Here is a 26504-nt window from a genome sequence, read left to right as displayed (position 1 = left end):
TATTTTCAATGCACATTTTCATCTGTTGGACCCTTTTCTCCTTTTTCTTTGTCCCTCTCGAATGACCATGGGCTGACAAAGGCGTAAGCATCTCCGCATCTTGTTTTTTTTTTTTTTTTTTTCTCTGCATCTGTTTTCTTCTGGCAAGAATGAGTGGAACTTACATTCACAGATAATGGTTTTCCAAGGTTTTACAGTGAGTTTTATTGAATAGTTACCACGTCGCCAAGGGCCTTTGACCAGTAGGTCATGTTTTCAGTAGGGTTTGTTTGTTTGTTTATCAGCAGCATAACTCTAAAAGGCATGGACGGATTATGTTGAAATTTTCAGTAAATGTCCAAAATGGGACTAGGAACAGGTGATCAGATTTTGGGACTGAGCCGGACCTTGTTTGGGGGGGGTTGGTTGAGCTATTTCGGGGATCTGTGCTCTCCGTGTGCTTTTCTTCTTGTATAAGAATTACAAACTATCATATGATAAGTTTTAGCTTGTTCCTTGCATGCTAGTGTTGCTCTAAAACCTCAGAATCTTCCTGTAGATGATGAAATTCCCAAGTTATTGCAGTTTTTATGCTGAGGAGTGATATTTCCAAATGTTGCACTGCGTGGCTGTGCAGATTTTCATGAATTCCTCCTCTTCATCTCCATCTGAAAGGCTCTGACTCTCAGGGATGCTTTTCATTAATACCCACTCATGTCACCGAGCTGTTTTTCAATCACTTATTATCTTTCTGACGTGTTCTCACCAGATTCTTTTGCAAACTTTATGTTTTCCTGTCACAACTTTTCAAAACAGACTCATGATTTCTCCTCTCTCAATAACCTTGTATGTTTTTCCATTTTAGATGATCAGCGTCTGTTATTGACCATATAACGATGATTTGTGCTGCGTTCAGTGACTCCATCCTCTCTTGAGGAGGCAGATGTTTCCTCGTCATCTTTCATCGTGTTTCCCGTCCCCGAAGTGGCCTTTCACTTATCTGCAGTGGCAGTGCTGGCTCCAGGATTAACACTCTCCCTTCTTCTTTCCCCACACTGTTTTTTCGCCACCCTTGCCCCTCGGTGCCTCGGCCGGCGCCTGCTCTTCTTGCCAGTGCCCTTAATCTGATGTTGATGCAAAGTGAAAGACCACTGGCGCTCCTCTGACAACCCCATTCAGCCCCCGTGTGTCTGGTCTCCAATCCGCCGCTGTTGCTTTCCATTTGCTTGGCTTCAGGCTGCGGGGGCTTCAAACCCCTCCACTCCCTCCGCCGCCGCCGCCGCCGTGATGCTGGACCCTGAGCTGCAGCTGATGTGGCTTGGCGAGCCGTACCAAGTGAGATACAATGCATAATTATGTTGTCAGAGGGCATTGTGATGGAAACATCTCTGTCCCCCGACACGGTGACGGGCTCACTATCGCTCTGCCGTTGAGCCATGGCAATAAAATGGAAGCTCCCGCTCGGTCCGCGATGGCAGCAGGAAGGATCCACTCGGTGCTTGCTTTCACCAATCTGAGCAGAAAAAAAGCTTGTTAGAGAGATTCTGACATGAAGTGCTTTTTGCTTTCATCGCGGCTGCTGGGAATGTATTTTCAGTGATATCCTTCAGCGGCGCGGCTGTAAGGCGGGCGTAAAGCTCTGCCGAGCCCGGGTTCGTCTGCAGGTTCATCCTCAAGCCCGTCATAGAAATGATGCAAGAAATGAATGTGATGTCAGGACACGTTTCGGGAGACTCGTTCCTCAAGCAGCCAACGCTGACTGATCTCCATTAGTTAGTCAACTTGACTCCTTTCCAGCAGTGTCGGTCGTGTTAATGAGGCGATGAAGATGTTCATCATCGCTTTTTTTTTTTTTTTTTTTTTTTTTTTTTTGTGAAGTTGTTGCCCATTTCAAGTTTCAGCCTATTTGAATTGCAATCTAATGACTGAATGATGGAAATTGACTTTCCATTAATAACGCTTTATTAAGCCCCCGGGCGCCACATGCATCATTTGAAACAACAGGGAACATTGAACATAAACAATTAACACAAACAGTCTGATTCATTCCCACGTTTGTGGAAGTCACGTGCTTTTTCCACACACCTGCATTCAGTGTGAAATCGCAGCTTTATGGAACAACAGAGACTTAACAATAGCCGTCCAATTTCCAGATAATTGGATGTTATAATTGGAAAATGAATAGATCTTTCCAAATATCTTCCTGAGCATAAGCTAGACAGATCCGTGCTGCGAAAAATGTGAAGGGTACCAGTGGGGGCTCTCGGGCTATATGGAAGACAATCGCATGGTGGAAGGAGGATATTAGAGAAAAGGAGCCTCATAAAAATACGCTTTAGCCCTCCACTCCAGTCTAATGCGGGGCGTCCCCTGGTATTTTCACCTTTAATCTTCTCGGTGAGAGGTCTCAAACTACTTGATCCCTGATTAAAACTCTTTACTTATTTTACTTTGGCTGAGTAATGAGGCTATAAAAGTCCCAGCGTGGAGATTGGACGGAAATGGCTCCTTGGACACAGCCGGCATCTTGTTAAGCTTGAGAAATGCTTCAAAACTCATCTCTGAAAGTATGGATTGTAATTGTGTGCAGCACTGTCCACAGATTGCATGGACTACACTTGATTACAGAGTGACAACACTGCTGTACTCATTGTAGTTCGTTTTCATTTTATAGACCTTTTGAAAGGCAAATTCGGAATGTATTATTACAACAAATTAAAGAAGATATCCTGAACTGGATGATTTTTTTAACTTTTATCTAGATTGCCTTGGACTTTGAAAGCAGCTCAAACCTCCATAAAAACATGTTTGCAGGTGCATTTATTTATGTGTTTGGAGAAAGGATTCCTCTCTTTATCTGAGGAACGGCGACGGGAGTTTGGATTCCGTTGTTGGACTGAAACAGCAAGTTTTGCTCCAGTGTTAAAAAAAACTAATATGTCCTTTAATGAGTGAGAGAAAACCAAAAAGAAAAAAAAAGAGTGTAATTTGAAGTTATTGGCTTTGTGAGTTAAATACTGTATCAGACAGTCATGTTTATGTGATTTTGCCGATGTTACATATTTGATGGCCGTTTGGTTTAGTGACTGAAGTCTGGGGCTGTTGACACTCAAAAGAGAATCCGGAGTACTTTGAGAAGTGGGTCATCTCAGATGAGTTTAAGCAATAGAATAAAAAATAGATCCATACAGATACGTTGTTCAGTCAAGACGTATCTCACAGGCAGAGCTTAAGCTGGGGTTTTATCATTTTGTGTTAAATTCAAGCCTTTGTTGCAAATGAAATGAGCCCAACTCTGATAAAAATATCTAGTCCCGTCTCGGCACAGAAATCAAATTTCTCTGCAGCTGCAGCCCCCCCAGTCTCTCTCGTCGGTTCGCAGTCAGCCGGAGCTCGCAGCCATCTGCGGCTGCCGTCCTCCACTTCCCTCTGCACCGGTCCCCCAACTGTGGCTGAATATGTGAGGGGGAGAAGGAAGTCGCCTGTGGGGTCTTCCATCAGCGAGGCCGGCCAACTGGGGCAGAATCTTCACTGAGATCTATCTGAAGGCTCTGCCTGCTCTCATGTTAGCTTTGTTAATGCAGAGTATAACCCTGAACATCACCACAGATGTTCAGAGACGTCACCGTCGGCGCAGAACGTCTAAGAGATGTCCCTGGAACGCGCCGTCTGCAGCATATGTGCATGATTAAAGGTTTATGTTTTACCATCAAGTAAATTTTGAAATGTTTAGTTTGGCGCAGACAGCCTCTGGTTGCGTTGCCATATACTGTTCAACATACGCACTGAATTAAATATACACCGTTTGCATAAATCTGCCACAAACTGCAGGCAGCGTCCTTTCCACTTCATTCAGAACACAAAGTTACTCAGCTTCAGGAATGGTGTTCGGTTAAAGGGGGGAAAAAAAGTGCTGTAAGAATTTGGATGTGTAGTCGGAGTGCACATTCATGTGCACAGCCCCTTCTTTTTTTTTTCTTCTTCTTCTTCTTTTTTGGCCAGCAGCCACATATAACAAATGAACCCCTGGCTCACCATCTTCCAGTATCGACCTTACACGCATGCCAGCAGAATGTCCTTATTCTGCAGACATCCGCGGATTTTTCTTGGATCTCATAAAAGTCGTCTTCGGCAGCAGAATCACAGCCTTTCTCAGTGAAATGGAGTGCAAAGGGACCAGCGCTTTGCCGGGTCCAAAGGGACCTTTCTCTCTGTGTTCTTTCTGTGTTCTTTTTTTTTTCTTCCTGAGTTAGATTTGGCGCTCTGCAGCAAGGTCTTGTAAATGTGCTGAGCTTCTACCTGTGGATTCCTCGCAGAAAGCGTGAAAGCATTTTAATGGCTTTGCACATACATTGAAATATTGTTTAGTGAGATAAATAATAGGAATAGTCATGTCATCAAATCGTTTCATCTCCGGCCGCTTGTGCCACGGCTTGAAAGCAGGACAGCTGCTGCCGCCATTCAGGGCGGGCGGAGGACGCTCCCAATAAACCGGGGTGTAAAAACACAGACGCCCGCTCCACACGGCGCTGCCGGTCATCGCTGCTGATTTTGCGCCGGCTTTTACTGTGTGGCGGAGCATTGTGTTTTTCCCTTTTTAATGTCCGCACACATGAGGAACTCATCACGGCTCCCAGAGGCCACGATGATTGAAACTGCGGACGGATTCTTTGGAATTGATTTTTCTCGATGAAGGCAGATTCCGAACCAGCGGGAGGAGGGAAGGGATGGCTGATCAGCCGAGAGACGGAGCAATGTCTTAAAAAAAAAAAAAGACCTCGCTGGCCTTTTTCTATGATTCAGAGCAAAGTTTCACCCCGGAGTGTGCGGCTACTCTGGAGTTGGTTTGAGCCTGTTTTTCAACCCTCACCTTTCTCACAATAGGCCAGTAGTTAATTATCTTTTGAGCAGCGGTTTCTGGCAGACTTCCCTCTGTCTGTTCCCCCCCGGGACTTCTCACCTCAAACACTGTCCCCTACTGGTTGGCTGATGTCCAATACCAAGAGCTACGCTCTTTATGATCTCTCACTCTGCAGCTCTCAGCAAACACTTACACAACACACTTAAATGGTAGAAATTGTATTATGAATTCATGCTATTGTGTTGCTTAACTGGTAGACTTTTAATCGTTCTCATGGACCCTGCTGGTTCAGGTGTGAACAGTTTACAGTCTCAGCTTGTTGGTGAGGAACAGAATGGAAATGTGCATTTCTTCGAAAGGACATTTTCCGCCCAGAGAGCTTTGAGTTTGTCTCCGGAGTGCTGTGACCGAGGCATGGATAATCACTTTAAACAGGCCGCTTTGTTCCCGCCGTCGCCGCTCGGTCTAAACATGGCCGCAACACGGCCTTGCGCTCAACTCCTTCCCAACTCCTTTCACACCAGTCCTGCGGTCTCGTCTCTCGCTTTTAACGCGGTGTGGAGAGCAGACGCTCCGTCAGAATCTCACTGATTAGTCCCCAAGAGACGGGTGGAAGTCCTCACACACACACACACACACTTCTTTATTATGTTTGAAAACACACAGTGTGACATTAAAAACACACCCGACCGCGTCGCGGCTGTTTCTCTCACCGTGTGTCTGGAAGTCATCAGTGATGGAAAGTGAGGAGAGAATGAGGGGCGCAGGACGATGTGAGAGTTGGACCGCTCGGCGGCCGGCGGCACAGTGAGCTCTGACTTTATTCCACATCTTCTCCGAGGGCCAGCTGAACCAACAAAGCCGGGTCTTCGGGCTGGATCTCACAGACGTCGGCTGGATTGCCTGCAGGCTTCGCGGTCAAACACTAAACTAGTAATAGTTTCAAAGCAGTGAAATTGTGACATTTCACTTCCTCGCTTCTTAAGAGGAGACGGTATTGATAATTGGAAGAGAGGTGTGGGTTTACGTGCCCTGACAGTCTGGATTTAGGTTTTTTTTTTTGAAGTCGCTGCAGCCACCGCAGCCGGATTGAGTGTGAAAGCACATCCTTATGTGTGATCGGCCGGATGTCTGTTCTCATTTCTCTCCACGTCCGTCTTTGTTTGAGTGACGTCCTGTTTGTCTCTCCTCCGTGCGGCAGAATCGGCGTATATCGCACATATAAATGAACGCTTACGGGCAGAATCCCAGCCACACGCTCATGGGTTCTGATGTAGATTGGCCATTTGGCTCCGGCTCCGCTGAGAGACCCGGGTTAGACGCCCTGGAAACCTGCACCTGGAGGAACGGTGAAGAAAGTGGAGCAAAGCAGGTGGAGGCTGGAAAGAGAAAAAGGAAGCTGTTGAAAGGTGAACCAGCTTCGCTTTTAGCCGAGTTTGACTCGCTGCTCCCAGAAGCATTTGATTGTAAAGTTTTTTGTATTTTTTTTGTTGCTTTCAGAGGCCTACTTTCTGACATGGTTGTTGTTCAGACTGTCATTGTGTTGCGGCACGTTCCCCACAGGACAGTTAGCTGAGTGCACAAAGTCATCTGGAATACCAGGATGTTTATTTATACAGGCGTGTCGGCACTCGCTTTCAGGACACATATTCAGATGGGTGCGTTTAGCTTCTTTTTTCCTTTCCCTTTTTCTTTCTTACCAGGAATTGAGAGCTGTACTCAGATTTTCTCCCTGGTTCACAGAAGCTCTGACACACTGGAAGGTCTCTGGCCTCCGTCCCTTCAGGACGTACCCTGCCTTCACTTCAGGAACCCTCTCCAGTGCCCGACAACCCTCAGTTAAAGTATAATGAGAACTGACTGTCTGTCAAAATTGAGTTTACCGAATCAGCATGAATGTTTTTAGCGTAGAAATGCGTTTTCCAATACAATAACCGTGAAGGAATTATGCTGATATGTGGTTCAAATGTGTTCAGAGTGATTTTTATGCCTTCTATCAGTTGTTAAAGCCAATCATTTATTGAATTTTGGAGAAAAAAAGAAGAGCTTCGAATGAGGACAGTGCCTACATTTGTCTCACGAGCTGCCAGTCGGAGATGCCTGATGTAACAAATGGGAAATGATCCACCGAGGTCTCTGCATTTTGCAGAACCAGACGCCGGCCTTTTGTCACACTGTGTTTGACGGCCCTGACAGGGCTTCCTGTCTTCGGGCCGGCTTGAATGAGGTCTTGCTCTGCGGATAAGTTACACAACTCCGTCATGACCCCGTCCTCACGCAAACACTCACCTCCTTTCTTTTTTTTTTTTTTTGCTACATCAATTTAAATCACCTCTCGGCTTCCTCTCCGCACGTCAGCAGAGCAGGTGGCAGTACATCGCTCTTCGCCTCTAATCCCTTGAAATGTCAGGGAGAGGTGGGAGGACGCTCCTCATCTGCATGGAGTCACTTACCAGACTTATGTAAATCAGGTTTGGCCTATAACAAAGTAACAATGCCGCTCGGTCTCATTAATTAGTCACAGACTCCACAATCGACACTTGTTTTTGAATTTTGGAACGTTTTGTGTCACGCAGGTTTTCCTGCATTAATTTGATGGATTCTCTGTTTCTCTGTCACAAGAGCTTAACTGTGGCTTAAAACAGGTCCTGTAAAACATTTCACAGGTTATGCTCCCTCACGTCAAGTCAAATGTGGCTTGTCTCCTAAAAGTTTCCTAAATTCTTCAGTTTTTTTTATTTATTTATTTGTTTTTTCATTATTTGGCCTCGCAGTGTAAAAAAATTAACAGACTTCGAGTGACCGAATCCATTTGATCGCTGTTTTTTAAAGGACTTAGAAAACTTTCAAAACCTACCACATTATGTTCAGACTCAACTTATCTCTTTACCCTCAGCAGCGTCAAGTGGGAGCAGAGTCGTCGTCTTGACCTGGATTATCTCCTCACAGGGGTCGAGATCGAGGAGGCTCCTACAGGCCTCAGTGCAACCTTGTTTTTATTCTGTAGATGTAAGTACGGCACATTTCTCCAGTTTTTCACGACGCAGTAGAATAAACCTGCAGTGGAAAAGACGGACTGCTGTCCGATGGCTCTGTGGCGCTAACTACTGGCTGCGTGAGAAAGGACATCTCTCAAATGAGCCAGCTTTGAAGGTGCTGTAGGCAGGATTCAGCATCTCCGCCATCTTGCTTAGGTTTACCTAAGCAAGATGGCAATTTGACCCATCTAAGATGGCGATTTGAAACCCAGCACAGCCAATCCTGTCCTGTTTTCTCTGACATCACGCCCTTACGCAAGTTAAGCCCCTCCCACAAAAACGTGTGACGAATGCCCCTCAACCAATCACGGTTAGAGCTTCAGGGGCTCTTCTGATTGGTCAAAGATACCTGGAGCTGTCGAGATTCCTTTTCAGCTCAGAACAGAGACAGATGGAAATGCTGCGCCCTCGCGGTAGTGCAATTATGCTACACTCCTAAAGGATTATCAATGGATACTCTAACATTTATTCCAAAGAAAACAGAAAAATTAGCATTCACTAGCAAAATCCTGCCTACAGCACCTTTAATTTTTACGTACAGCGCCCGGGTTCATCAAGTTTTTCCATCTCGGCCAGGAAGCCAACATCTTCGGAGGTGCAATTATGAAGTTCTCTCCCCTAAGCATTATTTAGAAGTAATTTTCCACAATAATGGGAAGTCTTCCTCTTTTTTAACAAAATTTTCTCTCTCTCTCCATCTCGTTATGCTTTCGAGTAAAAAGTCTGACAGGATCTGTCTTGCGGTGAAAAGATTCGACTTTCACAAAACACCGAAACACTTTTGTCATATTTATTAAATTAGGATTTACCCCGTGAAAAGGATTGAAATGATCTGTTCTTTGTCTCCTCCTCATTGTTGGCGAATGTAAGAAAAAGGAAGCGTGCCCACAATCATGCTAAACGCGCAGACGAGAACAATAGATAGCTGTGGAGAGCGAGGAGAGGCTGGGTGCCGCTCCGGCTCTCCTCCCCTCGCATGATCCCACATACGGGTTAGTGGAATTGAAAGGCTGCAGGTTGTGAAGACAGCGATTGGCTTCCTTTGTGTTAGTGGAATTGACAGGCAGCAGAGCAGAGAAGCGTCTACGGGGCATGTGCTTCAGCAGGCTTGATAGACGCCGGGTTTTTTCTTCTCCCCCTCTTTTGTTCCCCAGCGATTCGGGACGCTGCCGGCAGTTTGAGGAGGACGCGTATTGGAACGGACGCGGCCCAGCCGGTCAGAGGTTACGTGCGATTGGCCGATTTTTTCGATGGAGTGAGGGAGGTTAAGTGTGTGCGGTCGACGTTCGAGGGCGATTTTTTTTTCTTTTTCTTTTTGTTTACATCAAGTCTGTGTCAGCATTAAGCTCAGACGGCTCGTGACCTGAGAATGAGCCGCTGGTCCTTCTCTGCTGGTGTGATGCTGATCACTGTGATCACTGCAGGCGCTTTGATGGAAATCACACCAAAACCAGACGTCACAGAACTCTGAAGTTTTTTTTTTTTCCCCTTCAAAAACGTGTTTCTGCAATTTTGCTTTTACAGCAACATGTTCAAGTAATCACAGATTCTAGCACAGTCATGGGTAACGTATTTGCAAGTAAATATTTAATTTCACGTATCATAATCAACACTGCAGGGTTTTTTGAGAACTGGGATCCATTGAGGTTCCTCAGCTTGGTCTCAAGGTTGAGGTTTCTGGATCTCCATACTAGTTTTCTCAGAAGAAAAGCAGATCTAACTTTAAGAATTCTTGAGGCCACGTTGTTTTCAGAGCCAGCAATGTTAGAAATCCAGTTTTACGAGGTAAAGAAAGGTACATCTGAAAGATTTTTATCAAAAGCTACATGGAAAAAAACTTTGAGAAAGTCGTTCCCCTGATCCCAAGACTTTTAATAACAATACGAATACATTTGTATTGCAGTAATGTTGTCAGTGTAATGTGATTTTTTTGAATGTTTATGAGTTAATTGCATTTAAGATGATTGTTTTGAAGCCAAATAAAAGCAATTATCTGTTAAGAGTTTCATGCAAACAATGAATAAATACAAAATTAAGATCAGTTTCATTATGTTTGATGATGATCATCATTATTATCATTATTATTATTTTTAACAGTAAAGTTAACGTCAAACATTTCACTTCAATAGTCAATCACAAAATCAGTACCAGATATTTATTTATTTATTTATTTTTTTCATATTTGTTCAGTAGATAGTGGAGTACGGTAGTTGATGAATAAGTAATGCCAATGAATTTTTCATCAAAACAAATGATTCAGCTGGTAAACTGCAACGGGTGTGATTTGCATCGGTTCCAGTCTCTTGTCTGATGGAAACGCGTGTTGTCATTGTTACTCGTGCACTTCTCCCTCCTTTTGAACGTACATTTGCAAAATGAGCTCCCCTCTGAAGCGTCGCCACGTCTCCGCCCGTCCAGTCGAACGGCAAATTTATGAAATTGGAGCCTAAAAGGAAGCAGATGTTGAAGAGTGAGCCACCGAGCACCGGAGACTGCTAATTAGACTGATTTATTTCATGGGCCTGGAGATTTTTTTTTTTTCCCCCCTTTGCTGTCTCAACCCGCTCGTGTCTCACATCTTTAGAGGTGACGAGGAGTGCAGGGAGGAGATGAGCGCGATGCAGAGGTGCCGCAACAGCAACGTTTTACCTGGGAAATAAGACAGGGAAAAGGCAATCTTGTAAGAAAGAAACGGAGTTAGTATGATAATTTAAAGGAACGTCGCCTTTCAGTGTGAACTGAGACATTTCTGAACCTGAAGGAATCAGGAAGTGGAATAATTGATGTTTTCTTGTTTCTCTTTGTAAAGGAGAAACTGGAGACAGCGAGCTCAGGCTGCTCGCGTCTCTTTGTCCTTGTTTTTTTTTTTTATGTTTGTGTTGCCCTCAGAATAGCACAGAGAGAGCTCATATCGGAAGAATAATATTTCTGACTCTCACTCCACCGACATCGGAGATACTTTTATCATCAAGCCGCCATCGAGGATGAAATATTGTACCGGTCTTTTAAAGTGAAGGCAAAATTAATTTGAAGATAAATGGCTGCTGACTGATATCTTAGGATTCAGCGCGAATACAGCTGTAGCAAACCTTTGTGCCATTGTTCATCCTCAGGAGATGAAAAGGGAAACTCTTCTTGACTTCTGTAGCTTCGCCTCATTTGAATTAAAAGAAACTATGGAAGCGAGAAAGGAGCTTTAGCTTCCTCTCATCTCACAGTTTGCTTTTATTTTATCAAAATTATGATTTTTTTTTTACTTAATTTCTTGAAGCTGCGTTTCGTCCTTTCAGGTCCCTGAATCCTCAATGTTTTGTCTTTCTGTTCCACATTCAAACACAAGAGCAGAACTTCACAAGTACAACAGTCCAATACGCCGCGCAGTGCGAGAAGTGTCAGCTGAAGCACGACTGACACGTTTTTATTTGGGAATAATAAGTACGAAGGGTTGATCTGACTTTGTTCTGGTTGCCATGGCGAGACAATGTTCTTCCATTCAATCATGCAATCAATTATAAATGGACTTTCACTTGTATTCCACATTTCATTGAGCAGTCTCGAACTGAAGTTTTATATTTTCAGTCACTCACACATATTTCACACATAGAGGGTCAAAGTTCAAAGGTCAAACTGTTTACCTTGCAAAACTATTTCAGTCATGATGGGTTTGAGCCTCATCAGGCGACTGGTTAACATTGTTCTCTACGGAGATGTGTCTGAATGAAAGTCTTCAACCAGCTGCCATCCCAAATCTCCAGAGCACGAGACGGAGCGACGGGCGGTTTATCGCTGATCACCGCCACAGTTTGGGAGCATGAAGTAGAGAACGACCTTCCAGCGGTTCCGACCTCCACCCTCATTGAACATTTGTGTGATCAGCTTGGTCGTAACTGTTTGTGCCAACACAACCACACTGGCTGATTTTAGACAAATGTTGAATAGAGAACGGGAAATCTGGAGAGCGTTTCGTCTTTCGCATCATGTCGCCATCAGGAGAGCGTAAAACAAGTTAACAAGCATGTTTTTTCCAGTGTCGGGAGTAAAGAGTACTGGTATTGTGTTGAAATACAGAGGGGAATGGTGAAAAAAGAAAACAGCCATCACGGTAAGGAACAGGTCGTTTGCAAAAGTACAGTTATAAAGTATTTATTACATCCCACATCTGGATGTTGTCCATCTTTTCGTGTAGAAAGTCAGCAGTGTCACTTTGAAATTGCACTTTCCTGCAAGAGAAGGGACGAGTTTCTTGAACATATCATTACTGCGGAGAGTCTTTCCCTCTCAAACCTCACGGTTCCAGCCCCCTTCTTCAGTAATTTTGTTAAGACGTCTCATTTCTCTGCACTCGTCCCTCCTCCAGATGCTCTCTCGCAGCATACATCAGTGCAGTCTGCCCCGGAGCTCGGAGCCCGGCTCCTCCGCTGCACTTGTTCTCCATCTCCAACCCTTTCTTCCCTCAATCTGCCTCCTCTTCCCCCTGCGTTGCGACCGGGCCCCGTGCAGCTACCGGGGCTGAGTTATTAATGCCCGGGGAGGCAGAGAGATGATTTCATTGCGTATTCAGGTGTGGGGATGGATGGCTTTCAGAGGCAGCCAGGGGAGTGCTGGGGAGGAGAGCCTCTGAAGAGAATAAATATACCTGTCCCCTGTTGATGCATGGGGCCACACTCGCCGCAATGCAAATCAGCCACTCTCCGCCTCCTAACTGCTTCCAGCATTACTCACCCATTTCCACCTGGATCCCCAGCCAGCCAGAGATGCACTCAGCCGAGATTCAGATGAGGCTTTCTGCGAGCGGAGGAAGAGCTCTCAGGTATACGGGCTGTGCTCCCAGCACGGTTTGCTTCCCGTTCGCTGTTGATGATGATGATGATGATGATGTGACAAGCCCTCGTCGTCCCGCTGCATTTCCCAGCTGACTTGACGGGTTGTGGTGTTCATTACCCGTCCTGGCTGCCGGATAATTAAGGGCAGAGATTGGAGCTGACACGAAGGCCGAGGACGCGGACGGCCTCTTGAAGCACACTTTCACTATTTTGGTCATCGATAAGAACGCAGGCTTTAAGAGAGTATAGAACTGGCTGTTTTTCTGAGTTTTTTGATCATTTTCTTGCATTTGGTTTCTTTTTTTTTGTATGTATTTACAGCCACAGCTACACAGCTCATGCTTCCTCCTCCAGTAATCATTTCTCAATTTATTTTCCCACCATGACAAGATGTTAAGACCCATACGTAACAATGGCAAACACTGCGAGGGCCAAAAATCTGAGGACTGCCACGGACAAGAGAACGGCTGATTGCAATTTCTTTTGTATTGTACATCCATTTACCACCTATTTCCCCTGTTTCAATGAGCCGGCCTGTCTCGTGCTGATCCATGTCCATCGGTTAGCCATAGAGAGCCTCCTGACCCACAGCTGTACTCTGATGTGGAGCAGGAAGGACCTGCAGCAGGTGGAGTGGGCGGCGGGCGACATGCGGCTATATCTATGTTTTATTAATTAATCTTCAAGTTGAATTATTTAGGTTTTTTTATTTTAATTCCAACAACTTATGTAATGTTCTCCTGATGCGATGAAAAGTTTTTTTTTCACCATTTTTCTTTTGAATCTAGCTTTGTATCTTGTCACTCTCACCATCACTGCAGACTTTGCAGAAATTATAAACCTTTCCACCACCACCCAGACACATGTTGGGAGTCTGACCTCACTTTGTGCAGTTAAAAGCACAGTTTGACATTTTCAGAAATGCATTTGTAGCTTTGAGCAGTTACATAAAAAGATCAATACTACTCCAAGATGTGTCAGTGAAACTTTGAGATTACAGCCAGAACTAAGTTACCTAAAATAACCTGTCACTTCTGAAGCGCGCTGACAGCACATCACACACACATATATTTTCCTTTTCACAAAGATGTTTAAAACCACCAAGTTTTACTTTTATATTAAGCTGCACGTCTGACTTTTTGAGTGACTCGCTCACATCTTAATCCTTCCTTAAGTCCTCATTTCTGTTTGCATTTCAAGGTAAATACATTTGACTCAGATAAAATAAATTGCCTTCAGAATGCTGCCTTATTTTGAATGGAGAAAAGTGCATTTATTTTTTTGATAATAAACACTTGAAAGGAAGAAAGCCCTCGCAGAGAGCAATGTAATAATGCATGTAACTGTACTTTGGTGTCCCCGTTTATTTGGTTTTTATTCTTTTTTTATAACATAATAAAGCAAAATGCCGCCAAACAGAAGCGTCTTTGAGGCAGGATAATGCCAGTAATTAACATTTTCCCTGTATCCATCCAGAAAATAATTGAGAAAGGAATCATTCTTTTGCACTGTAGGTGTTGCAGCTTTAGATGCATTATGTCAAAAACTTACATATATGAAGCAAACAGGCGTAATCGAGCCTGTGCTTTTTTTCTCAGTCAGAAATGTTGGCCTGTGCCTCCTCTTTTCAAAGTTTTTCGAGCAGCAGGTACAGGACTAAACTCCTGATGAGTTTCAGCAAATGACATTGAAAATTGAAGCCAAAAATGGCTAAAAAGCAGCCAGAAAGATCCTTTGTGTGCTGGCACTCTGATGCACAGGAACGTCGGTTCAGTCATTGATTGGCCCATTCAGACTAAATAACACCACTTTACTGATGGTATTTCTGTATTTGAAGGCACCGCAAAGGACTCCGCGGACAGTGCTCCATTTGCTGGCTAGTTCTGTAATTTGTTAGATTTTAAAGTGGACAACGAGTCAAATTTAAAATTTTCCTTTTTTTGTGTGGGTGTACTGCGTTTATTTTCACACTTACAGTTGAAGGAAGTCAGGCTCATGTTATAAGATATTACTTTTAACATTCAAACTTCATTAAGATTGTCCTACTATTCCATATTATTTTCACCGTCGGTGTTTCTCCTAACTCTCCTTTTCATTCTGCAAATAGAACACATCAGTTCTTGATATTGTTTCCCAGCTCACACACTCTGTGGTTTATGTTTGTATCATTGAGCTGATGAAGACTTGGATGAGGATGTTTTTAAAATGTCGTTGGTCAAAGATATTTATTGTCCTCTGCTGCCAATAGGCTGTTGTCACCGGGCCCAAAATTTGTAGTCATGAGTGTAATGAAACTCCTCCAAATTACATCACTTGAGCTAATTTACTGCTGTATTTTCTCACATACAGCTTTTTACTACCTCTCTGAGAGGCTGATATGGCAATTTGGTACTCAAACAAGTGCTACTAATTTACAATCTGTACAAACACTGCCCTGTGGTGTCGGACTCCGCTGTTTTATTCTGCTCGCTCACCGCACTGAATCTTTTAGTAGCCAGTGGAAAGATTAACCACAGTGTTTCACATCAAAAGATTTGGGTCTGATTTTTAAAAGCACGCTGTGTCTCGTCTTTTGAAATGTTTGAAATGAGAAGGTGTACATTTTAAGATTTCGCTTTGATGGCTGCCTCGTACTTCATTTTGGTGGTCTGGAATCGGCGGCTGTCAGCGCCGCCGTGGGGTCGGGCGCATCCGCCGCTTTGATTTTCATCCTGTTTTTCTTTTTTTTTTGCTGATTATGATTTATTCAAGTGAGGAGTTGTCGACATTGGCGGCTGCTTAAATCCGCGTGTCCGTAAAACATGCAAATAAAGGGGATGTTCTGTGAACGTTCACCGACTCCCTAATTGGACAGCAAGGCGGGCGACGACGAGAGTAAACACGAGACAAAATACCAACTGTAATCTGAAGAGCTGCATGTGACACTAACAACTGATCTGAGAAGAGAGAATCTCGCCGACATGATTAACTGCGCGCATAAAACCGGCGAGCGATTTCACGTATCGCCACGAACGTAGTGGCAAATTGGAGCGCCTGGTAAACAAGTTTCCTCTTTTTTTTTTTTATGTGCTTATGAAATCTAAGAGGAGTTACTGCATCCATCCCCTGTCTCGTCACTCTGACAGTGTAAATCTGAAGCTATTTTGGTTCGCCGTGAAGCCGGAGAGGTTGGCGGTATCGATTTATTTATTTATGGGGCAATCTAACCCAATCTGAGGAGATTGAGTGTAAACTCTCAGTAAACACTGAGATCAGTGTTTAACAAAGCAAAGAAACCAATGAGTGACTAAAACCGTTTTTCAATCGAGTCTGTAAATGACCGCCGTCAGCATGAGACGCTCGGCTGTTGTTTTCCTCTGAGGGATTCCTCGTCGCAGTGCACCGCAAAAGAATGGTTTTATCCTGCAAAACACGTTAAAAAGTCAGTTTATTGGCTTTGTTTTGCATCACAATCCAGCCTGCATTTAGAAATTGAAAGGGAACAAGGTTAGTAATGCTGATATTAACCAAATAGTCAGAGTTTAGATCCATCCATCCAAATAAATCTCCACTCACACTGTTATTACCTAATAGAAATAAGATGAGAACCAGGAGGTCATTGCTATCTGGTTGTTTTTAAATGATCAAGAAGTACGCGTTTTTAAAATATAATTATCTTATTTTTCTCCAGCTTTATTCTACTCTTTCTGTCGTGACTGATTTTCTTTTCTCTACAGCCTTGTCTTGTTTATCTATTATGGAGCGCTGGTGGAACATTGCTGCTTCTTTTCTATTGAATAATGAAGCATCTTGAAGTTGAAGTCATAAGTTAAAAACTCGGGAAAAAAAAGGGAAAATCATATTTGCGAGTAATAAAACTGCCTGCTATTGTAATCAAACATTAAAGTACTTTGAATTTGTTGTAAATGCCGTTCGAGTGCCGACAGCTCTGCGGATCAAACACTGGAAACAGAAAGCCGTTCACTCTGTCATAAACATTTGTCTCATTAATTTGTTCCTGTAAACCTGCACCGTCCCTGCGATTTGTTTATCTGAGATCGTAATTTATACGCTTAATTTAATGACGGCGGTGTTTGTCAGACGAACGTCCAGCATTAACACGTGGATCGGAACAGACTGTCTTCCCCGCCGAGGCGCGGCAGTGTCCGGCTTCGCCCCCGCTCGTTGCACTAAATTATGCTGTAATTATTCAGGTAAAAAATGGCCGCTGACACCTCGCACACCCAGTGGTCCTCCGCGAGGAGCGGAGGAGGGGAGTGTGTTTGTCGTGATGGATGAGCTGGATCCCTCGCCGTGTGTTTGCTGAGGAGATGACATTCCCGGGCGGGCGCCGGCCTCGGATCCCCGGATCGCCTCCTCCTGGATGATGAGACTTGCGCGGGGCGGAGTGTTGCAGGCTTCATTTACTGGAGCAGCGGGGAATAATATAGTGCCGGCGTTTGGATGTGTCAGGTCCCATATCTCTGGCTGTTCTATTAGAAATAGACCCCAGCGCGGGACAATTAACCCCTGGCCTCGGCGGCAGATCTGTGCAGTAACAGCCCAGCACGGGGCGATAAATCAAACCCGGAGGGAGAGGCGCTCGCTCCCTCTCCTTCCTGGTTGGCTGTTACTGTCGCCCGGCGGACCGAGCTCACTCGATGGCGGCTGTGTGCTCCCGCCTTATCGCAAGCCATCACTGGAGGGGACGGCGGGCGCACCGGCCTCTCGGGGTGTGTGTTTGTGCTTCGGTTCAACACCTTGAACCAAACGTAACCTTTTAAACCGCGGAGCAAGAGCAATCCTCTTTGGCGCTGCGCAGAGTTGAACCTGGGCGTGTTAACTGGCGTCAGCATGCAGCTCGGTGCGGCTGCTCACACGCTTTGCTGTGTTTTCCTTGCTTTTTCTATCTGTAGCACAATTTTGTGCTTTTTTTTTTTTTTTTTTTTTTTTAAAGCTTCTTGTTTTCTGGTGCTGAGAGGGACGCGCCGGTGACGCCGGTCTCAGATTGAGTTATACTGAGGACGTCCCGGGGGGCCTCGTAATGACTGGAATGCGCCAGTAAATCTTCCTTTATCTGCTTTCTGATAGTTTTTGAATTTTGTAGATATCATAAACGATCTAGGAGTTATGGTTATGAGAAGTTTGCCTGCTAAATCCTGTCTGCTCGGAATGGGCTAGAAAATAAAAGACAAAACTGGTTTGATAATGCCGCCGTTTGTCTCAAACCATTTCCAATTCTTTTTGCATTTTACCTTATTAAACTGGCTGTTTTGTTTCCTTATTTTTTTTGTTTTCTCTTGTTTATCTGTGGGGCATTTTGGTTTGTACAAGCCTTCATGAAAGTCCATCCATCTTCAGTGCTATTTAAGGCTATTTAACCTCCAAATAACACTCTTGTTGACCCTGACAAAACTCTCCCATGCGCAGGGAGAACATGCAAACTCTGCAATGAAATTTTCCCTCCCGGGCCGACCCGGTCGCCCGCGCTGTGAGCGAACTCGCCGCCTCGCCGCTGTGCATCGTGCATGAAAGTCACTTAAGGAATAAAGTTTGATTGATCTGAACTAAGGTACTTCAAACTAATTTTGTATTCATAAGTAAATTGGGTTTTCAGTTGTGTCACCAGACTCCAGGTTGGCAGTGGCATCAAAAGCCTTTCATTTTTCTTTGTCCTTCACAATACCAGCTCGATCCAGCAGTCACAAGAGGCAGTTAATGGCTCCATGTTGTGACTGTCTCATCCATCATTTCTGAAAATGAGAATTAGGAATTCTCACAAGGCTGAGGCGGGCTTTTGTTTTGCCCCGCATCCTGTCTTATTGAGACCATTTATTTAATGGCAGGCCGGAGAAAAAGAAATGAGCATTAATAAAGCCTGAGGACCGCGGGGGTCACCTTCAGGAGCTGCTTGTGGTGACTCCTATCATTACCGCGCCCCGTCTCGTGCTGTCCTGCTCCAATTATTCCTGACACAGGCTGCGGTCTTATGACGGCGCCGCTCAAACTGCCCACTGTTACCGCCGTAACTCTCACACCGACGGACTAATGTGAATTATGGCAACAGATGCAGAGAGCAATGACTGAAGCACATTATTCAGGACCCGAGGGCCATTAAAGCCACAGCCATTAAATATAATTCGAAAAAATTTGCTTTTTTGGCTCATGCAGTAGCAGGTTGTGAGGTATTATGATAATCACTACGTGCCCCAGAGTGCCTCCAAATGTTATTACAATTCGTATATATGCCTTTGTGAGCGAGCTTTAGGATATATAGCCATGTTTGTGGATGCTTCATGGGAATGGTAATTTGCCTCCGATTCCGAGGTAATTAGTGCTTTTTACCAGACTCGGCTTTGTTTGTGTGAGTCGAACGTAATTGTGCTTCATCGCTTGAATTGTTTGTCGGGTTTAACTGAACCTGTGTGAACAAGAATTGTGAATGACGTGCGATGTAAAATATCTGTGAGGCACATGTTTGATGATTTGAAGCAAATTGATGATCACGTGTAAATATGAGACCCCGACTGGGGAGGCCCGACACGGCAACCGCCGTCGAAGACATATGAGAAGATGGAGCTAAATTTAAAGCATCCAGCTATTTTTTTTTATATAGTTGTGAAAAGTGAAGAACCTACCTAAATAGCTAAATACAGACGATGCTCGACAGATTAATCAGTCAGAAAAATAAATGAAGCCATTGATTTGTCCCACTGAGTATTGAGTAAAAGATGTTTCTGTCACTGACGGCTGCATTTCTCCTCTCCTCCAGCGGCCGGCTGCACCTTCGAAGAGGATTCAGACCCGAATCTGTGCGACTTCACTCAGGGGGAGGACGATGACTTTGACTGGCTGTTGTACCGGACATACAGTTCACCCTCTCCCACCTCTGACCTCCTCAAGGGTGAGTACAGCGCTCCTCCTGCAGCTGGGACTGTCTCTGAAGAAACTGGAATGAAGGAGATTTTTGATGATGATGAGTTAATGCAACAAAATGTCACCACATTAGGAATAACTGTGATTGTTGAATGTTATTTGAATGTGTTTTCTCCTGGTACTCCTGTTTATTTCCTCAGTCCACCAGTTGAAAGCAGCAGTGTAGAGTACGGATGGACTGACGGTGATATCAGAAAATACCAGACTCTATGCAAATGGAATTTTCCACATGTCCAGTTTCCAGTGTCCGTTTCGCATTCGCTTTAATGAATCACTCACCCCAGTTTTGTCTGCTTCCTGCTATCCCAATGATAATTTTATGCTAACCAGCCCCACAGGACTAATGGAAACCAGCATTTTCCTGCCATCATCTTCTCTACTGGTGGTTGCCAGAGGGGGAAGGCATGCATAGTTTATAAGGCGCTCCTCCATCTCTGTATTAACAAATACCTACAGGGATCAGGACAAAGAGAAGAGTGCTGTTTCAGCTTATCAGCAACAGAAAAGAAAAAAGAAAAAAAAGATCAGTGGCTGTCGTAGATTCTCTGCTGTTTCTGCTGTGGAAACTCGCAATGTGATTAAGGGACTGACATTGGCATGTCGATTCGTTCAAGATATGGTAATGAGAATGAAAGAAATCTGTGATGAAAACATGCTTTTACATAGGACAGAGCTGAAAGCAGTTTTATAAGCTTGGGAAGAAGGACCGACATCGTTTGAAGGTAAAGCAGACAGAGGCAGATGTAAAGGTAGGTAGATTTCGAGGAACAGATGGAAAGATGACGAGACAGGACACAAACACATTATGTCAGAGAGAAATGAGTGAAAGCCTCTGGGAGCGTTCCGTCGGTGTGTTAAATACTGACAGGAGCAGCCTTTGAAAACGGTCAAAACATCCTGCGGGACAAGCGCCTCTATTTATTTTCTACCTGGATACTTGTGATTCAGATTTACTGCACTGAAAGTCCTTCCTGTGTTGAGCTGGCCGTCCAAAATAGAGTCCTGAACTTGATAGATCCCACTTTGAATCCCCAACTCATAAACCGCACCTCATTCACCTCCACATCATCAGCATTCGAGTGAGAGCGCGCCCGCAGCCACCAGCCAATTCACGGCAGGCGATGGGATAATTAATACTTCTCCCTCTGGGTTTAATTAAAACTTACTGCCGTGGCATTTACAACAATCTGGGGCCTTCGGTTGAGCAGACCGGCGCAGGTGGAACGAGGCAGGTACAGTAATCTGCGCATGACGGGACGGCGCCGGGAACGCCTCGGCCTCGCCTGGCGATCGATCCGTTCTGACGGGCCGGAGACGGACTCGCTTTAATTCACTGCGGCTCGTCGTTCAGCGCCATGCCACACTGGGATGCCAAAGTGTGTGTGCGTGTGTGTGTGTGTGGGTGGGGGGTGTAACAAGAATATATGTGATAAAGCTATTTACATTGGACCAGTATTAACTTTGTGGGTCTGAGAAATTGGTGCCGAGGGAAGATTAGTAAACACAGCTGAGATAGCAGCAGCTTGTGGCTCCCAGGAGAAATTAGAGACTACCGCTCCCATGGAAGAGAAAACAGTCTTGGAAAAAAAAAAAAAAAAAGCATAAAAATAGAAAGGCAGTGAGATCTTAATAAGAGCATCCTTCTTTTTTTTAATCAGATCCCGCTTTATGTCGAATTGGATCGGGGGTGTCTGGTTCGTATTGATAGCCGTCACTTCTGCTGTTTTAATGAATGAGGGCGGTTCGCAGGATGACGACCTTGTGAAGAAGAATGTGTTTTGTGAAAGACAGATTCATTAGCTGGAGAAGTTATTACACTCCTCCTGCATTCTCCTTTAGCTGGCTTGAAGAAATAAAAAATCCATTGAATGAGATATTGTAGACACTGTGTTGGAATTCACTTTCCCTGCATGAAACTTTGAACCTTCAGTTGAACCGTGTTTGACCAAATAGGCCGACATGTCTGTGAGACTGGAACTTACATTTACAATCAGCAATAGGAGCCTTTGTGGAAAAAAAATAACACAGAATCCATGAAACATTTGAAACAAAAGGATTGCAACTTCAGAATTAATAATGAGCAGCGACTTGATTTCAAACATTTAGAGTGAATTTTGGTAAAAATGCTCAACTGGCTTTTTTTATTACGTCTAAATGGAAGGGACATTTTATAGAAATTGACCTTAAATGTTGGAGACAGTGTGTTCTTGGGTCATCCTGCTCCTGATCGCACCCTCTTTTAATTACAGAGGCACAAAACACTAAATGTTGTTCTTTACGCTGATTGAACTAGTTTTCCTTTTCGCTTGTTATTCCATCGAAATGTCGACTTCTTAACCCAGACAATTAATTACAAACCCCTCTCCGCCCGCGCCTCCACCCCCATGGTGCGTAGATGCTTAATGAGATCAACAATATGGAAAGAATCTGCTTCTTCCTCAATCTTCAGAAAAAAAGAAAAAAAAACACTTTATTGACAAATGTGTGAAATAAGTGAAATCCCCGAGGACAGACTTTGCATTAACTGAATAGATGAATTCTTCGCCCTTTAAGTGAATCTCTAGTGTCATTGTTCTGAAAATCTTGGGCAACTTGTGATGTCTTTTCAGTGTCGTCTTCTAATCGAGAATCAGAAACACAAAGCGTTAGTCGCTCAGAGAGAAAGAGAGTGAGAAGTGTGCCTTACTCCACTTTCTACAAACATAGTCTCAGAATGTTAAGGAGAGTGTAAAAGTCAGGGTTTTTCTTTTCATTGTGCACATTTTTCTTGTTTTTGCAAAGCATAGTGTGGACATTACCCAAAATGCATCTTGCCTCCTTTCAGTTCTGACAGAGATTCAAGTGTCTCAGGCTGGTGAAACAATGTCGCCTCGAGCCTTTAGAGGCAATTTATCAGATTATGCACAGCTCTGGAAACACTAAAGACTTCATACAACTTTCTTATGTAAATACTGCTCTCTGTACAAAAAAAAAAAAAAAAAAAGCCCTTTGCTGAATGCAGCTGGTGCTCTTCCTCTCTAAAGTTGGGTTTGCTGATAAAAGGAGCTGAGTGGCTCATATTTCAGGCCTGTGCTCGGCGAGGTGATCGTTGCTGGAAGTGCCACCGCGCGCACAAACCCCGCTTCTCGCTGTCCAACTCAGCAGCCGCGTCTCTCGGATGTGCAGTTATCGGGGCTTTAGCTTCCAGCTGAGTCATACGAAAATTCTCTGACAGTACTGAAACAGAGTGCTGAAATAGGCTCCAGCCCCCCCACCCCACCCCTAACCCCCCCCACCCCCACCCCGTCATGCCTTCTGCATTCTAATCTTGCAAATCCGTTGCCATCTCTGTGTATTTTGTGAATGTCTTCCGTCCAGTGACACACATTCGGTGAGGCTCCTGCTCTGCTTTCCATTTCCCCTGCCGCAGAGCGAACTGAACTCTGCGGCCTAACTTCATTAGCTGATAGCACGGAACTTTCTTTTCCACACATGCCTCCGGGACTCTGGACTGCTGGAGAAAGTTGCGTGAGGCCTTGCTTCGCCCATCACTGCAGGGTCAGAGTCTGGTCAGCCGCTGCGTACGGCGGCAGCCTCTGCGCTGACCTTAGCAAACTTCATTTATACATTATTCTTGCGCGCCGCATACGGTCCTCCGGCCGCGGTGCAAAGCACTGATCTGGCCTTTACTGGGTGTCACCCCTGAGCGCCGCTCGGCCTCGGCCCCACGCCGGCTACACATTACAGCGTGTGTCATTGACGCTGACCTGAGATTCATCTGTGAAGGGATGAGGCAGAGCGAGGAGACAGATCCATCTGCAGGACGAGAGGCGTTGTTATCAGAGCTGTCCGGCCGGCCTCTGTGGTTTAATACTCTATTACACCGCCCTCCTCCACCCTCCTCCACCTCAGCCCGGTGGCGGTCTGCGTATGGTATTTAAAGCTTGTCATTTCTCAGGTGTAGACAGGCGGTTGCTGTAGTTATCATGTCGCTTTTTATTTTAGGTGAATTCAAATCAAACAGTGATTCTCTGCTTTGTTGTAGAAGAAACAACACAAGTGGTTTACGATCCATCTATCAGTCTCTCTCCTTGTAACATGAAAACATGTAATTGCTTTTTTTTTTTCTGACCAGAGTTGCAATTTTGATTTAACTCATCAGTGAACCTGTTTAGTTTTATGGAGACATTCACATCACTTGAAGTACATTTGCCGTGCCGTCAGAGTTGTGTGATCATTATCTTCAAATTGCCGTCGGTCATTGTGCTGTTGAATACTCCTGGTGACAATGACGGACGGCTGGTGAGTCAGATCGGCCATAATGACAGAGCTGACGGCTCCACGCCGGAGCAGAGGAACCTATTGTTACCGTAAGCCTCGGAGATTAGAGGAACAAGCTGCTTTCGCCTGAATCCTGGATGTCTCCATTCACAGCTTTAAAGGTGCTAAGCTTAAAATGAGGATATTATGAGTTTAATAGCAGTTTCAGACCATCTCTTCTTCTGTATATCATCTCTCAGACTACAGATGGAAAAAGACAAGGCAGTTTTGGTTGGATTTGTCATGAATACAACCACCAATTTGACATCAAATGTAAGGAATTCATTCAGCTTTGTATCATACAGAAAGCCACGACTGCTTTGTCATTTTAAAAAAGTGAGTGTATTGTTATTTTTTCCTTGTCATTAATACCTCTCACTGTGAGCAGATGTGCGTCGGGCTTGAGTAAATCTCAATAATAAAAAGAATCCCCTGTAACGACCTCAGTAATGTATGGCGGTTACAGTAAACGCTGGGCTCTCGGGCCGAGGCTGCGGTGTGATAAATGGAACCAGAGATGAGATAAAGTGGTGTGTTGTTTATTCTCTTGGATGGTAATACATCTCGAGTTTCCGAAGAACCTTTTAAAATCTTGTGGCCGGAGACGCGTGTTTACGGCCCGTGGACGGCGAGTTTTTGCGTGTTCTGGTTATTTTCCTCTCCGCTCCACGTTCCAGCAGCTGATTCCACTAATGAACTCACCTCCGGTCCGAGAGGGAGGAACCAATTAGCCAAATCGTGTTTGGCGGCAGTTTCTCCCCACGCTGCTGGCTCACCGGGGTAACTGCTCCCGAATCATTACCCCAAGGCAAAGGAGATCACATTTATTGATCACCCATGTATTATAAGAATGTCTAAAAGCCCGGTCTCCTTTTCAGAGCGTCTTGAAAATGCCCGCCATGACACGGAAGCTTTTAAAATAGAACAAATTAATTGAATTGTTATTCAGGGAAGTGAGTGTCCCGCTCCCTTTATGCCTTCTCCACAAGGTAAGGAGGAATCATTAACGTGAATGATGGAGACACATTAGGGAATGGCAGATATTTTGCCAGCCAATGAAGCCTTGCAGTCTTACTCAAATATACTCTGCGACCGGTTATTTTTCTTCCTGCTCTGATTTCCTCTCGCCCACGCGCTCAGGTGAGAGGTAGGCATGGTAATGCGGCCCCCCCCCCTTTGGCTGGAGCTTCTGTCTAATTAGTGTCGCTTTAGAGGGACAGCCAGAGGGCTTTTATGTGTGAGGTTGCAAGTTTAACAACATAATTGAGCCTCGGGAAGCTCGCTTCGGGATCGCAGCCAAATAGAGTTTTTAGGTGAGCCACCTGAACTCAGGTGAGAGGAAGCGGCCGCTCGCTTCAAGCCGCTAATAGTCCTCCTCGTGAAAAAGGCCACGCGGGTGAAAAGCTTTAGCATCTTTACTGCTTTAAATTGGGATTTTGGATTTTTTGGTCAAACGTAATGACCACATTTGACAGTTTTGTCGCGGAAGATTTCCTTGTTTTTGTGTGTGTTTTTGTCCCGGTTGGTGGAGTACTGCGAGCACAGTGTGTAAAGCAGCCAGGAAGAGCCAGTTTTTGACTTTTGGCTCTTTTGAGTTAAAGGTTACACTTTAAATTTGAATATAGTTTTTCATTTGATAGTTTTAGACAGTGCACACACATGCACACACACACACACACAGGCAGTGTTGACTGAACAGTGGTGTAAAACAGTCAGTGGTTGCTGTGAGTTGACACTTTGTATAGAACTAACCCTACTATGAAAGCAAATCTGTGCACAGAGTTCTGTTTTTTTAGTGTAAATGTTGAAGTAAAAATGGCAAAATGACAAAGAACTTTTAGAATAAGGAACAAGTCAGTGCTGTAATTAAACATGAATCATTCCATATTACTCCAGTCTTTCCTCTGCTTCATTTTTAGACATACCCTTTTATGTATTGTGTATATAATATATATTTGATCATTTTAAGTCATTGCACTTTGTTATATCAAATTGTGATGTAGCATTCGTTCTTTGTGTTAATTTAACTAACCAGATGGTGCCTTATTGTTCCAACCCCACTTCTCAGAAATGAATGTAAAAACATTTCCCTAAATTAAGATTTACTGTTGTGATTAAGTATTAAATAAAATGAAAACAAAATGAGGCTCTGTATGAGTTGCGGTGAGCGCTCTCGCCTCAAGAAGAAGATTGATCGTGTCGTTATATCAGTTTTATGATACATTTGATCATAAAGTGTATGAATGAACTGTATTGTTGTGGTAGTCCTGCTCCGTCTGTTTATCTCCTCCACCGGTCAATTCAGGTCACGTTGATATGAAGCCGCTCCAGCACACACCGGCTGAAAACCGCTTTTCAACCTGGACAGTCCAGCTAAAACCTGTCAAATTACTTGTTCTGTTAAGATGCGATTGAATCTGCTTGAAGTCAGATTTCCATCTGAATGTATTTTCTTCTGCATTTCAGCTGCATCCAAACATCATTTCTCAGAGACGGGGTCGAGAAGTGCATCAAGTGTGGGATAAAGTGTCAAAACGAGACCGTTTCAGACAAACTGACCTTTCCAAAAGTTTGGATTCCCACCAACAT

General features: G+C 44.4%; 1 protein-coding gene across 4 annotated transcripts in view; it reads left to right on the top strand.

Moving 5' to 3' along the window:
* Positions 1 to 26504, top strand: part of ptprub (protein tyrosine phosphatase receptor type Ub) — a 157835-nt gene that overhangs the window by 26446 nt on the left and 104885 nt on the right. For all 4 annotated transcript variants that reach the window (XM_030102729.1, XM_030102728.1, XM_030102726.1 and 1 more), the window contains exon 2: positions 19453 to 19584. In XM_030102729.1, the coding sequence (XP_029958589.1) occupies positions 19453 to 19584 (132 nt within the window). The remainder of the gene's footprint in view (positions 1 to 19452; positions 19585 to 26504) is intronic.

This window comes from Salarias fasciatus, chromosome 11 (assembly GCF_902148845.1).
Source record: "Salarias fasciatus chromosome 11, fSalaFa1.1, whole genome shotgun sequence".
NCBI lineage: Eukaryota > Metazoa > Chordata > Actinopteri > Blenniiformes > Blenniidae > Salarias > Salarias fasciatus.
Note: the sequence above shows the minus strand (reverse complement) of the source record. Positions and strands in the feature narration are given on the sequence as shown.